This window comes from Phragmites australis, chromosome 3 (assembly GCF_958298935.1).
Source record: "Phragmites australis chromosome 3, lpPhrAust1.1, whole genome shotgun sequence".
NCBI lineage: Eukaryota > Viridiplantae > Streptophyta > Magnoliopsida > Poales > Poaceae > Phragmites > Phragmites australis.
The window spans coordinates 17,307,594-17,322,055 of NC_084923.1; the positions used below are offsets into that span (position 1 = coordinate 17,307,594).

Sequence of the window (14,462 nt, forward strand, 5' to 3'; positions counted from 1 at the left end):
AGAAAAGACTAATATCTATGGTGCTTAGGAGATATTGAAAGATATTCTTGACTTCCGCTCAATGGTGTTTAGTTGGACCAGCGATATGCCAAGCTAGTAAGTTCACTACAAATACGATATCGGGCCTAGTGCAATTTGTAATATATATAAGCGCTCAATGACACTGAGATAAGGAACCCCGGGTCCCAGTATCTCTTCTCCTTCCTCCCATGATCTAAATGGATCTTTCTCCATATCAAGAGATCGAACAACCATGATAGTCTTGGATGGATATGATTTGTCCATATTGAATTTTTCCAATATTTTCTAGGTATATGTGGCTTGGTATATTAGAATACCTGAAGGAAATGCTCGAGTTGTGTACCTAAGCAAAATTTGGTTTTACTCAAATCCTTCATTTCAAATTTCATCTTAAGATGATTGCATACTTCATCTATATATTTTGTATTTCCAATGATATTTAGATCATCAACATATATAGAGATGATGCAAAATCCTATTGAGGATTTGTTTATGAAAATACATAGACAATCATCATTGTCGGAGTATCATTTATGTAGAAGGAACTCTTTTAGTCGGTTGTAGCACATTCTTCCTGACTGCTTTAAGCCATATAGTGACTTTTTAAGCTTTACACAGTATATGTTGAAGTTTGTATTTTGATTCGGAATGTCTAGTCCTTCGGGGACTTTCATATATATGTCCGAATCAAGTGACCCATATAGGTATGCAATCACTACATCCATCAACTGCATAGATAGATGATTTTGAATTGCTAATAAAATTAGATATTAGAACATGATTTCATTCATTAATAGAGAATAAGTCTCACTAAAATTAATACTGGGTCTCTGCGTGAATCCTTGTGCTATAAGCCTCGCTTTATATCTCACCACCTCATTGTTTTTTCTGGACGAAAACCCACTTTTATCCTATAGGGAAAATGTTACGAGGAGTAGGTATTAGTGATATGAATACCACTCTTTGGAGAGCGGTCATAATTCTGCCTGGATTGTATCCTTTTATTGTGTCCAATCCGAGCTCTTGTGGCATTCTGCCATGATCTTGAGATCTGGATCATTGTGAAAGTCATTTGCAATCTTTGAGGAGAAGTAAGTGTCAACAACTTTCGGTCAAATGATTCTCTAGAATCAATATAATTGATGAAAATTTTATCTACCCTTTTTGACTCATCATGATTTTCCATTATGATAGAGTCGGGGTATTCTAATGTCCCAACATCAGTATTTGTATGCAAAGTTGATCTGGGATGTGGATGCTGATCATCCACTGGATCTATAATATCCATAGGCCTTGGGTGTCTTTTAACTTGATGTTGATTTGTATTTACTATTTTGGATGAGAGATTCCTCTATTTTCATGATAGCTTGCAAGAAGGGTTTATCCTTCGTAACCATACCCCCCTTTCTTATTTTAATTTAGGAGTTGGGTTGTTTTATTTGGTTCCTCCACTCTTTCCGGTACATTCTTAGCTAATATAGGATTTAGTGACACATTTATTGTTAGTAATTGCACCTGGCAGGTTATTTGCAATATATTGCAAATTTATGATTATCTGAACTTGGAGTTCAGATTCTTGAGTACGTGGATTTGAGGAGAAAACATCTGTTGTATTCCAATTGATTTTCTAGCATTCTTTCTGGTACTTGAAAACTCCCTCTAATACCGGGAAATGTTTCTCATCAAATACATAGTACTACAAGTAGTACATAAAACCTGATTATTATTTGTGTTGATCACCATGGTGCATGTGCTCATGATAATTTTACTGATGACATTTTGACTGAAAATATGCTTCAAAGTCCAAACAAACAAGTGGTTCCTCCTGAGTAGGAAAACAATTGTGTACGAAGTCAAGTCAACATAATAAATAAGCAAAGGAAGTAAAGAGAGCAATGGAGTAGACATATCACCACTATCTTTCACTAATATATAAACCACCATAGTCAAATACCCGTGCATTGCAACAGATTTAAAGCATACACGGTTGGTGCGCTGAAAACATTGTCTATTATCTAAAAAAAACCATTGTCTGGTAATACCATTAGTATTATACCGGGATTCCAGCTTGCATGGTTAGATCATTGCCTGTTACTAAACAATAAGAACAAAGGTGAGGGACAATTGCCATTTAATTGTCATCTATCTGTTACTAAATCGATGCTTACTATTGATATATACGATATGAAACACGTTAGTCCGCCATTAAAATGGTGTTTTTTGCTATTTCCAGACTATGTACGCGGTGGGGTGGAGTTTGACGGCAATAATCAAGTTTTTTAACCCTTCCAAAAAAGGCTATGCTCATAGGGAGGGCTACATCAACAACTAGATGGATTGTTGGTGGCAGTATGGGATGACGAAGATCAGGTCAAATAGGACGGCAGTGGGCACACTAGCGGCTAGGGTGACAGAAGTGGAGTTACGAGGAGTTAGGACACAACGGCATATTCGGAGCCAAGAGCTATTAGATAAGACAGATAATGTAGCATATTATCGGAGAAAGTGAGGAACATAGATAATTAGATTGTTCGATGAGAGAAGATGATGGTGGGTTGTTGGATGTGTATCCAACTGAGAGATGTTTTATTGGAAAAAAACTCCACTATTTAGTAACTAAGAATATTGTATACAAAGATGTATTTTACATAAATATCTCTAGAGTGTTATTATGAATGTGCTATTTTTGTTATATTAATGTTAGACAAGAAATCAAGAGTCATGTGTTAGATCTTAGGCATCGTAGAGCACTATTGTTCTATAAATTAAGTATTACTTTACCATCATGTTCGGATCTGTTGAAACACTCGAGCATTATACTAGTATTACTAGCTAAGTACACATACGTTGTAACGAAAATATAAATATTAGACGCGGTAACATCAAGCATAAACTCTTCGTGTGGAGATATAGATACGTCATGTGAGCGTTGTCGAACGAATACGTCGAGAGTGATGTTATAGTTTAATTTTAGATTAGATTAAAAAGATAAAGATATTATCCGCTAATTTTCTTCTTAACTTCTTTATTTATTTTTATTAATAAAGCAGGTTTCATATCTGTAACCGGTAAGAAGATGAAGAGGTTGAAGAGCTAGAGTGGATAAAAAAAATATAAAAATTATTTAATTTTTTTTTAAAAATTATTAGATAAGAGAGGAATAGAATAAGAATCGACGCTGAAACTAACTATATTTTATATAATAGAGATTCTCTTTCTTAAGAGAGGGCCACGGGTCCAGCCAGTGAAATTCGCAGCCAGCCAGCCAGCCAGCCGTCGGATCTAGATCCTGCCTGCCACGTTCCTCCGCCTCCGCCGAAAGGAAACGCATACCAACGGCCCAATTAATCATCACAAAATCAACTATATTAACGATAAGAAACGGAGCAGAAATAGAAAAAGGCGGCGGCGGCGCCCTCGTGCTGACCTTCGGCTTCGCTCCTACCGCCGCCGCTGCGTCGTGGGAGGAGAACAAACCGCCTGCCCTGCCCCCTTCCCTCCTCTTCCTCGCCTCTCCGGAGTATTCCCTCAGGCCTAACCCCGCTGCGAGACAAGGACCGCCGCATGGACGGCGCCGGCGGGGTGGGGGCCGCGAACGGCGGGATCGAGGGCGCCGCCGACCGCTGCAGCTCCGGTGGCGGCGGCGGGTGCCAACTCTCCGTCCACCAGATCGCCGGCGGCGGGAAAGGTCCGCTCTTCGTCCCTAATATCTCCAACCCACGGTTGTGCTAGATTCCACGATCTATGTTGCACCCGCGCGATTCGCAGCGCGAATTGGACGGTGAGGCGGGTAGGTGAGGTGGATGTGATGTTTCCCGCAAGATACAGATGTTGCATTTGCAGTCTCTGCCTTTTACCTTAGGTCAAGTGCAGTGTCTGCTTAACTGTAGTAGTCGCAGGATTCAGAAACGGTGGCTCTTTAGGTTTTCGATTTGCAGGGCTAGTGGAACTGAATTGGGCTTGACATACTTGTCATACTAAATAGGTCTTGATACTGAGGCCAAATAAGATGAATAATCCGAATATTGTTAGTTTTTTCCCCGTTGATACTTAATTGCTGCAACTGCAAGTAGGAACCCTTCGAATGAAAGACTAGTCATATGAGAGTACTCAGAGTATTGAGTTTGGGATCCTATTGGGCCGCAAAGTACATCGTCGTTGCACTTGATCTCAGATGGCTGTTTTTTTTTTTACCATCTCGTACACTTGATTGATCATCTTAGCTTCAAGTTTTCTGGTGTTTAATATTTTCTTCTGTGCTGCAATTCGCCTTTGCCTGTCACTATAAGTTCTAGATTGGCCACCTTTCCTTTCTCGTAGAAATGGAGAGAACCTTTAAGGAAAAACATTGAAGAAAACCTTTGGGTTATTCAGGGTCCTTGTGGAGAATCATGCATTCGGCTGGAAGCCATGCTAGTAGCATGAATTAGAATGAGCAATGAGTAGTGAAAACTGTGAAATGTAGGTCGGTTAATGATGACGATGTATATGGTATTACCTGATTTATGTTTGATGCTTAGAACTGCTACGCTACTTTTATATCCTAAAGTGCAATAGGCCATCTATTTGTCTTGGTCCTGCTAATGTTAATTCCTATCTTTCAGCTGCTGATATCATCTTATGGAGGCGAGGGCATGTTACTTTTGGTGTTATATTTGGTGCTACTGTTGCATGGTTGTTGTTTGAGAAGTCTGGACTGTCATTCCTGACTATCTGCTGTGATGTATTGCTCATTTTGATAGTTGTGCAGTTCATACGAGTTAAAATATCTGGGTTACTAAATAGGCAAGCACCCTGAATCCTTCCTTCCATTCTAGTTCAAATTTGGATAGAATTGCCTTTATATATGTTTGTCTTACTTGTTAATTATTTGCAGGCAGCCTAGACCACTACCTGAGTTAGTGTTATCAGAGGAGATGGTTAGCAATGCCGCAGCTTCATTCCGTGTTAAAGTCAACAACATGCTGATGATAGCGCATGATATTACTCTCGGCAAGGACTTCCGGCTCTTTTTCCAGGTTAGATATCATGTTGGTATTTCTCTTTGTTGATTATTTGGTATTCTTGTGGTTGGTGATAAGAAAAATTATTTACAGGTTGTGCTTGTCCTTTGGCTGTTATCTGTAATTGGCAATTTCTGCTCTTCTATCACTCTTGCTTATATAGGTATGTTCTGTACAAATCATACTTTAGACTCATGTTCTGCCTTGCACATTTAGGAACAGACAGTGCCAAGGAGCAGGCAGAATATTATATCTGTTTGTCTGTAGTTCGTCTTTTGTCTGAAATTTAGTGCTAATTTTACAGTGTGTGTATGACAGGAACCATTGTTTTGGTCATAGTACCTGCATTATACAATAAATACCAGGGGCCTGTCGATAGATATGCTGGCATAGTCCACCGAAATATATCAAGGCATTACAAGATTGTCGACGAAAATATGATCAGTCGATTACCGAGAAGTTTTATCAGGGATAAAGATGACTGATTTGGTTTGCAAACGTGAATATGTGACGTTAGTCGAGTAATTTTTTAGCTGTATGCTTATACCGTACGTGTCGTGAAATTAGGGATTTAGGAAAACTGGAAAAAGGAAGCCTGCTGTAGATACGGTTGCAATGTACTCTTGACTCTTGAGCAGCAAGGTTTGAAACGAGAAGATGTGCAGAAAATTGCACATCCGTGTACAGCTTTCTGAGTCAGATTTTGCAACAAAATAAAGTATTTCTTGTTAAAATAATACCCAGCAATTGCCTTTGGGTTGTGAAATAAAGTGGCTGTATAAGTTTGTACAGTCACAACTATTGACACGGGGATGGTACATCTGGTTCACAAGTGCATTAGATCCTATGCCATCTGACACAATGAACTTGTGCTATCATTACTACGTTTCTTTTAGAATCATTATCAGGCGTCACTAGCTAATCATTCAACTCCTGTTGAAGCAAATTTGTTAACAAATTTGAACATCCGTCATACGTCTACAATTGACAAGTGGTAAAGACACGCCAATTGGAAATGCCTGTGGAATCTGGCATCAATTTCATACATTTAATTTCTGAACCTATGTTTTCTAATTTACAGTTGGTGTTCCTCATAAAATATAATGGTTAACAATGGCAAGGAGCTTCAGTATCACCAAACCTTTCATATGAAAATACTTCATACCAAAAGAGCCACACGTAGGCAAAATTAAAATGCTGTTCAATACAACTCATCAAGTGTTGACCCAGTTCTTGGTCATACAAATATATCAAAGCGAACAGCCACAATGGACACGCTGGACAACAGACTGCAGTAGCATCAGAAATTTCAAGACCATTCATTTACCAAATTGCGATAGCATCTCCTTGGCAGTCTCACGCCAAATATAGCAGAGATCATCTGAAAACAGAACAAAATGCACCTGCACAAAAAATATATATATGCAGTCCTATATACGTTTAGTCAAGATAAATTCATTGAAAACAGGAAAAAAAAATGAAAACTAATCGCAGATGTCTAAACTGGTCTACACTCTACCTAGTGAAGCACAGAAGCCCAAATAAGGGAACCATTTAATTGTTTACCATCATGGTGGTTTTCTTTTCCAACACTAAGGGCCTGTTTGGATGCAAAGTCTTTTTAGAGTTTTGGAAAAATAATATGGTTTTGCAAAATACTTTGGTTTTGAAAAACTTATAAGTGTTTGGCTGTAACAAATCTTGAAGTTTTGAAAACCATAGTATTGCCAAAACTGTGGTCCTTTTGGAGTTTTGGAAACTTCACCCATGACCTCCCTTTTCTAAACCGTGGTATTGCATGGTTCTGGTTTGTAAAAATGTAGTTTCTCAATACCATGGTTTTTCAAAACTACGACATCCAAGGCCTAAAAGTCTGTACTAGTTGTGGTAATGCATATTCAGTAAAATTATTGGATGGTTTGTTCCTATATTTTGGTGTGGAAATGGCGTTTGGTCCGTGTACCACGGAACTATAGGACTGAAAAGTTTACAAATAGAACTACTGTTAGCCTCTTTAATATCATCCGAAAATTGTTGTGCAGTTGAAACAGCTATTTTTTATGCTTCCTTGGGAGGATAACTGCATAAGATCAAGTCAGGTAAAACTTTACAAGATAGATCATGCAAAGGAGGACTTGAACGCATGAAAGGTAGGAAGATGAATGAAAACTAACACTTGGTACATACTGATAAACACCACAAGATATAGCTGGGAATGCAATGTACTAAATACCATTCTCTTTAGCAAGCTTCAAGCTATTTCTGCGATTAGCACATCCAGTACAGGATATTTTTTCCCTGATTCAGCAGCCAGCAAAACTTTTCTTTAAATAATTTTTTAAAAGGAGGACTTACTCATAGGCATTATTTAATAACACCTCAGGATGCTTGTCCATGTCATATATGGGCCCAACAGTGTGAATCACTCGGGACACATGAAGTTTGAAAGCTCTGCTCACATTTAATATCGGTTAAAGGGATGCATAAAGCTTACAAGGAAGCATTCTGATTGTTATCAAATAATTGTTTCTTGATCAATAACGTTTACATACACTAGTGGAGACCGGCACGCGAGGGCGCACCGCCTGCAGAGAGGAGGCTTTAAAAAATATATATGCAATGCATGTGTACTTTACCAATTAAACCTACATCAACATCTAAATAATAAAAAGAGCAGCTGAATAAAGCTAGAAACTTAAATGGATTCTGCAACACAAATATTTAATCCATGTTGATACAAATAACATATAAGAGGAAGGCATATTACATCAATGCTACCAGTGGCACTATGACATAGCATGGTAAGCCAAATAGCCTAATTACTATAGTTGGGATCACTCTCAACATGCACGGTCTATTTGCATCTCAATATGCTCTTAGTCCCCAATACCAAAGGAGCCAACAACCTGAAAAAATCACAAAAATCGTACATTCACAATGCCCACTTCACATGACCTAGGAAGAACTAAGAAATGAAATGCAGCTTAGGTTTAGGAGTCTAGCAACCAAATTCCACCCATATAGAATAATAATTACCGAGAAGTTTTATCAAGGATAAAGATGACTGATTTGGTTCGCAAATGTCAATATGTAACGCTAGTCGAGTAATGTTTTTAGCTGTATGCTTATACCGTACGTGTCGTGGAATTAGGGATTTAGGAAACTGGAAAAAGGAAGCATGTTGTAGATACACTTGCAATGTACTCGACTCTTGATGAAAGTGCATATAGTCCTTATATATGGTTTTGATAATATCTATGGACTAACAATGGTGGTGAGAATTGTTAATAGGTTGTTTTATAGGTGATACATGAAGAAGAGATATGCATCAAGATGAATGAGCTTAAAATAATGCTCGGGTAAGTCAATGATAATACCTATAGACTAACAATTAGATTGAGAATTGTTATTAGGTTATTCCATATGAGATGCATAAATGATGAAGCATAAATTAGTTGAGAAATGCCATTATTTCAAAGAATTGTATCAAAATCATTGAGATCTTAGTTATGCAAATAAGAAAAAGAAAAAGCTTGAAGAATGAAAACTAAGTTACTTGTGGATATCAAGTAACTAAAGATATGTCATTATCAATAGAGTGTTATGAACTAACTTGTGTGCTATGTGCTTGAAAATAAGTGGAATTAGATTCTATATGAAGAATGACAATAAGCAAGAAGGCTAAGGTACTTATAAAGATCAAGTAACTTAAGGTATAAAGTTGTTAATTACGTTTTACGGACTAACTCATATGCTTTGTGCTTGAGAGTAAGTTAGTGGTTAGGATTCATAAGAACACATAAGTTGAATTGAAATTCAATATGCCAAGAGTAAATAACAAATATGGGACTTTATATTTGATAAAGTGAATTCATTGAAGATATCAGATACAACGTTGTTTTCTATAGTAAAACGGTGAATGGCAAGTAAGACTCGGCTGTGATGGACTATCCGATAATGAAAAACAAGCAAATGGCTTGGGTCCGAAGGACCAAGACGGTGGTGAAGAGCGAGTGAAGGCTTTGCGCCAATACCATACGAGGCTATGGGAAGTTACGAGTGATTCACATCAATCACATGAAAATCAAAAAGAGATAGAGTGAAGATATAAAAGTTGACAGCCCTCTAAGTTTGAAAGAAAATAAGCGATACTTTAAGGTATTCAAAAGTTTCGAATTGTGTTGATTTTTGGGTATAACTGCTAGTTTTTTAGGGTTAGGTATAAATATCCCCTCACCTCTTTTGAGGGGGTAGCTGCTAGGGAACGAAAGAGAATATCTTTAGAGCTAAAAAGAACTCCTTTTACTCTATTTTAATGTGAGATTTGAGAAGAAAAGTGAGTTAGGTTGATAGACTAGAAGATTAAGTGTAAGTGAGCTAAAATCTATTCTCAAGCACTTAGAGTTCATCGACAAGAAGTTCATGAAGCGTTTGTTACTCTTGGGGATTCAATCCCCTAGGTGGCTAGGCGTCGCCGATGAGCACCTAAGGTTGTGGTGTGCCGTGGGAAGTTTATGAAGGCTTTGATTTCACCTCTGCAAGGGAAGAAATCAAGAGTGGAAGCCAAGCTCAAGTGTGACCGAGATTGGAGAGGAAAAATGGTTGAGAGAGACACGGCTCAAGTGTGACTGAGCTCCTCAACGAAGATGTAGGAATCTCTAGAGGAGATATCTGAACTTTGGGAAACAAATCTTGTGTATCCTTTCTTGTTTTCTTGTTTTTGAGTTCTTATTCACTATTTAAGCATATTGCTCGATCTATTTGCTCGTGTAAAATAGGTTGTAGGTTTTTCGTGAATGTATTTAGAATCATCACTTAGGACACACAACTTCATTTAGTTTGAGCTAGAATTCATTAGATATATATTAATTTCAGTTTCGAGTTCTTTATCTATCTAAACCCTGAAGTATGGATTGAACCCGGAACCTTCAGCGAACAGTAATTCCGAAACTTTCGAATTGAATTCGGAACTTTCGGTGAACAGCATTTTTAAAAGAGTTTTCTTGCATATTTTTTTGCTAGATTTGAATAATCTTTGTTACCTTAGAATTGTAACATTCACACTTATTTAGGGTGATTATACACTAGTTGAGCTTATCATATTTAGGATTTTTACTTGTGAAAAATCTATTAGTTTATTTTCTGCTGTAAGTTTAGGCCAACAATAAAAGGGGACGAATTTTTGTAAAAACGTCTATCCATCCCCTCTATGTGACATCATTATCTTTTCAGTTGATATTAGAGTCAAGTCTCTATTTTTTAGTTTTACCATCTAGAGAGTAAAGATGTCGACTAGCGGATTAGTTCACATAGAACCACTCCTATTGGCTCTAATTATTTTGAGTGGAGCACTCATATGGTTTTAATTTTTAGGACCATGGATCCTCAAATAGAGCGAGTTATAGATATAAGTATTTCTCCTCCTAGTGATATCTTGCTAACACTCATCTTGAATACGCTCATCTTATTTGGACTACTCTTAAGGATAGATATGACAGGTCCAAATATAATGATATGTTCTTACATAGATGTCATTTGGAGAATGCTCTACTTCATCATCACATCATGAAGAGCACTAAATAATTTGTTTCTTTATCCAAGAGGATGCCACTTTGTCATCCATCTCACCAATTGATAAATACGAGCAAGGTAATGATACGGTGAATGAGATTAGTAAGTATTCGATCCTTTCTTTAGACTTTAGCAACACTTGCAATTAAATTTCTATATCTACTAGTGTTGTTAACCTTTGTATATTATCTAGTGCAACATTGTCTATATATCATGATGATATGGTTAATTGATCTCATTGTAATGCATCTATTTTTATTAATATTTGTGAGACTAATATTTTGAAGAAAATAGAAGCTTACTTGAGACAAAGTTTAGGTGAAAAGCCTTAAGAACAATCAAGAAGAAATGTTCACTTAAGAGAAGATCAAGGAGGACGTGATATACATGTCATTGATACATAGATTGTTCTCAACTTGAAAGTGAAGTATCCACTTCTTTAAGGTGCTTATTTCCTCACACCGATTCTCTATTATGACTTATAGTAAAAGGTAAAAAGAGAGCGGTACGTGAGGTTAATAATGCTAATGCTAGTTTTAGTGATAATGATGAGCTCGAGTTTGATCTTTTGAGCAAAAAAGACATATCTAAAATGATTAAACTCATACGTATGATAGAATGGTATGAGAAAAACCTCAAGAGGCAAGAAGAACTCCTCATCGAGAAAATAGAAGAGCTTAAGGCCTTATGAAAAACTTCAAGAATCTTATGGTATCTTTATGGAGATCTTAAAGTTAAACATATTTTTTAATTGATAAATTAGATAATATGTCTCTAGTAGATTTAGAAATATCATGTCCTAATTGTAATATTTTTATCTAAGGATAAATCTACTATTTCTTCTATTAATGATGCATGTGCTACTAACTCTAATTCTTGTATAGTATCTTTGGAGAAAGAAAATGTTGAGCTAAGGATTTAACTTGGAAAGCTTATTAGCAAGTATATGAGTCTACAAGAAAGTCATGACAAGCTTTTCTGCACTCATGAAGATCTTGTAGATTCTCATGCTATGATAGAAATAGCTCATGGGTAATAGTCATTATGGTCAAATCCTATGAATCTCATATGAAAATTAGCTCATTTTTTCCCTAATGTAAATTTGACATATGCTAGTTCTAGCAATTTAATTATTGTCAATTCTATATCCAATAATGAATTATCTACTAATCATTATTGCACTAAAGCTAATGTTTTCCCTAATGTTGCTTGTTATATCGATAGTAAAAGGAAAATAAAAAAGCTAAGAGATCAAGTGCATTCAAGGAATAAAAGTAGAGTTGGACTCAATTCTAACCAGAAAAATAAGTCCAATAATATCAAGATTAAAGGGCAAAATTTGGGCAATCTACTAGGTACCATCGTAAAAATCAGAAAAGTTGGAAAATAACATCGGTGTGAGGATGACATGTGGGCCCTGGGCCTATATGTCATCCTCACAGCCGATAGTATTTTCCGATGGTATTTTCCAATATTGGTATTTTTGTGATAGTATCCACCTAATTTTGCCAAAATTAAAATAAGATTAATGCTCCATCACTTGTTTCAAGTGCAAGAAAGAGGGCCACCATGTGATAGGTTGCCCTTTGGAGAAAGTAGAAAAGAAGATGAGTAAGAAAGAAAAAAATAAGAAGAATTTTGCTCACATTAAGTGCTTTAAGTGCATTAATGTGGGACACTTTACTTTAAGTTGTTATAGCAAAGTTAATGATGAAGCAACACTTCTAAGAAGAAAATCGAGAATCAATAAAAGGAAGTATTATAGTTGCAATGAGAAGGATCGTGAAATTGAATCATATCCCAAAAAAAAGAAGAAGCTTCATCACCATTAAGAATTCAAGCAAGTTCTTATTATGATGAGAAACACTAAAAGAAGAAGCCTTAAGCCATTTTAAAATCATACAAGCTAAGGGATCAAACAAATGGTCATCAAGGTGAGAATTCTTAAGTGAAGAGGTTAGATAGCAAAATATGCTATATATGTCACAATAAAAGACATTTGCCTTCATCATGTCCCAAAGGTATCAATTATAAGCCTCTAATCGTTAATAGTAACTATTTGCTTAGAATGATAAAATTAGCAATGTGTTTGCCAAATTGATTGGTACTCAAAGTGGCTTAAAGAATAAAAATGTTATTTAGGTTACCAAGCCTATTGTGACTAATGTCTTAGGACCAAACAATGTTGGGATCAAAAATCTCAAAATTGATCAATAGTTAAAATGGGGGGCATTGGAGACTTGACTAATTGTTTGAAGATTTATCTAATTAATTAAAGAGTCGAGGTATGTGAAAATATGTTTATTATTTATCTAATTCCATTCTATGAAGATAATTTTCTATCATAATATCTAAAATTCATATTCTTCATCATTGTGTTAAATTTATTGTTCTACACTTATTCTGTCATCCTCCATAATCCGAATGTTCTGGATTCTGGAAATCCTCCTATATGCCTCAGTATCTGAACTTCTACAGAATTCAAAAGTTCCGAATCAATCGGAAGTTCCAGATTCTATCAATCAATCTAGAAGTTTGGTGCTTATTCTGGATTCTAGAAGTTTCTAGCTCTTTGTATATGTAGGTTTTGTATATATGCTTGTTTTAGGATTTATGTTTATTCTAGCATGTGTAGATTTTATTACAATCTTATCATGATTTTATTTCTTATCCATATATACCTTAATTGTTTGCTAACTGTGTTATGAATTTGTTTGTAGCTAGAGGTCTAAGTCCTCACCCGACCTGTCGGGTCTCCATCCGTCCCACCCCGGTTGGGGCAAGACGGGGCGTAGCACCGGTTAGGACAGGGCAAGATGGAGCGTGGCACCGGTAGGGGTGGGGCGGGGGTGGGGGCGGGTCAAGGTTCGCCCTGCCCCGTTTCGCCCCATAGTATATGTTATATGTACGATTAGTGGGTGTATTAATAATTTTATTATCCATTTGTAATAAAAATTTTAGTAAACTAATGTATATATATAACTATTATTACGTTATGTTAGGTCTTGTGAACCTTAGATGTAGTTTTTTATTTATTTGTATGTTGTGGTAGCTATTATCTTCTAATTAAACTTGATCTAGATATTTTAACGATTTTAATTAGGGCGAGGCAAGGCGAGTACATACTTTCTACTATAATATACCATATAAATAAACTGTATATACTCTTTTATCACTATGAATATACTTATATACTCATTCTAAGATACTTCAGTGTAAACTACATAAAAAATTGAAAAGAAGTCCATCGATTTTAATAGATTTTGATAATACATTTATATTTGTACATAAAATGTAATATACTCAAAAAATATGTGCAAATCACCTTAAAAAATATACATATCATATAAATGATCTTATATACTTACATACTCCATGTACATGCTATTTATCACATGAGATACTCCTTATATTTTGAGATACGTATATGGTAGTATATACTCCGGAAGTATCAAATATACTTTGGCGTGCTATTTTACTCGATTCAAATTATACCATAGGAGTCTAAATCAATCCTACATGGCCATAAATGTACAATAAGAGAAATTCAAAGTACAAGGGAACAATTAAAAAATATAACATGGAACATTTCAAAAAATCTAGAGGAGCAATTGAAACTGTCGGAATAACGATATTCTATCGCTGGAACCATCCAAAAAATACCATGGAACACCTTATTAATGCTAGGAGAACAATATAATTATGTTATGTAGGAATAATAGAATTATATTAAAAATTAAAAGTAATAAAAAGAGTAATTCAACAAAAACACAACAACACCCTAATAACGATAAAAAAATATATGAAATATACTAGAAAACAAAAGAGGTTGAAAAATAAAAACACCAGAGTGTACACTTCAAGAAA

At 35.9% G+C, this 14,462-nt stretch overlaps 1 protein-coding gene across 2 annotated transcripts; it reads left to right on the forward strand.

Annotated features, from left to right (window-relative positions):
* The first annotated feature begins 3,371 nt into the window (after positions 1-3,371).
* Positions 3,372-5,794, forward strand: LOC133912463 (reticulon-like protein B16). Of its 2 annotated transcripts, none has more exons than XM_062355198.1 (5): positions 3,372-3,709; positions 4,626-4,806; positions 4,898-5,039; positions 5,118-5,187; positions 5,343-5,794. In XM_062355198.1, exons 1-5 carry the CDS (start codon positions 3,586-3,588, stop codon positions 5,507-5,509), a joined length of 684 nt encoding a protein of 227 aa, XP_062211182.1. In that variant the 5' UTR covers positions 3,372-3,585; the 3' UTR covers positions 5,510-5,794. The 2 variants fall into 2 exon arrangements, with proteins under 2 accessions (XP_062211182.1, XP_062211183.1); XM_062355199.1 differs by having other exon boundaries at positions 3,687-3,811.
* The last annotated feature ends 8,668 nt before the right edge of the window (positions 5,795-14,462 follow it).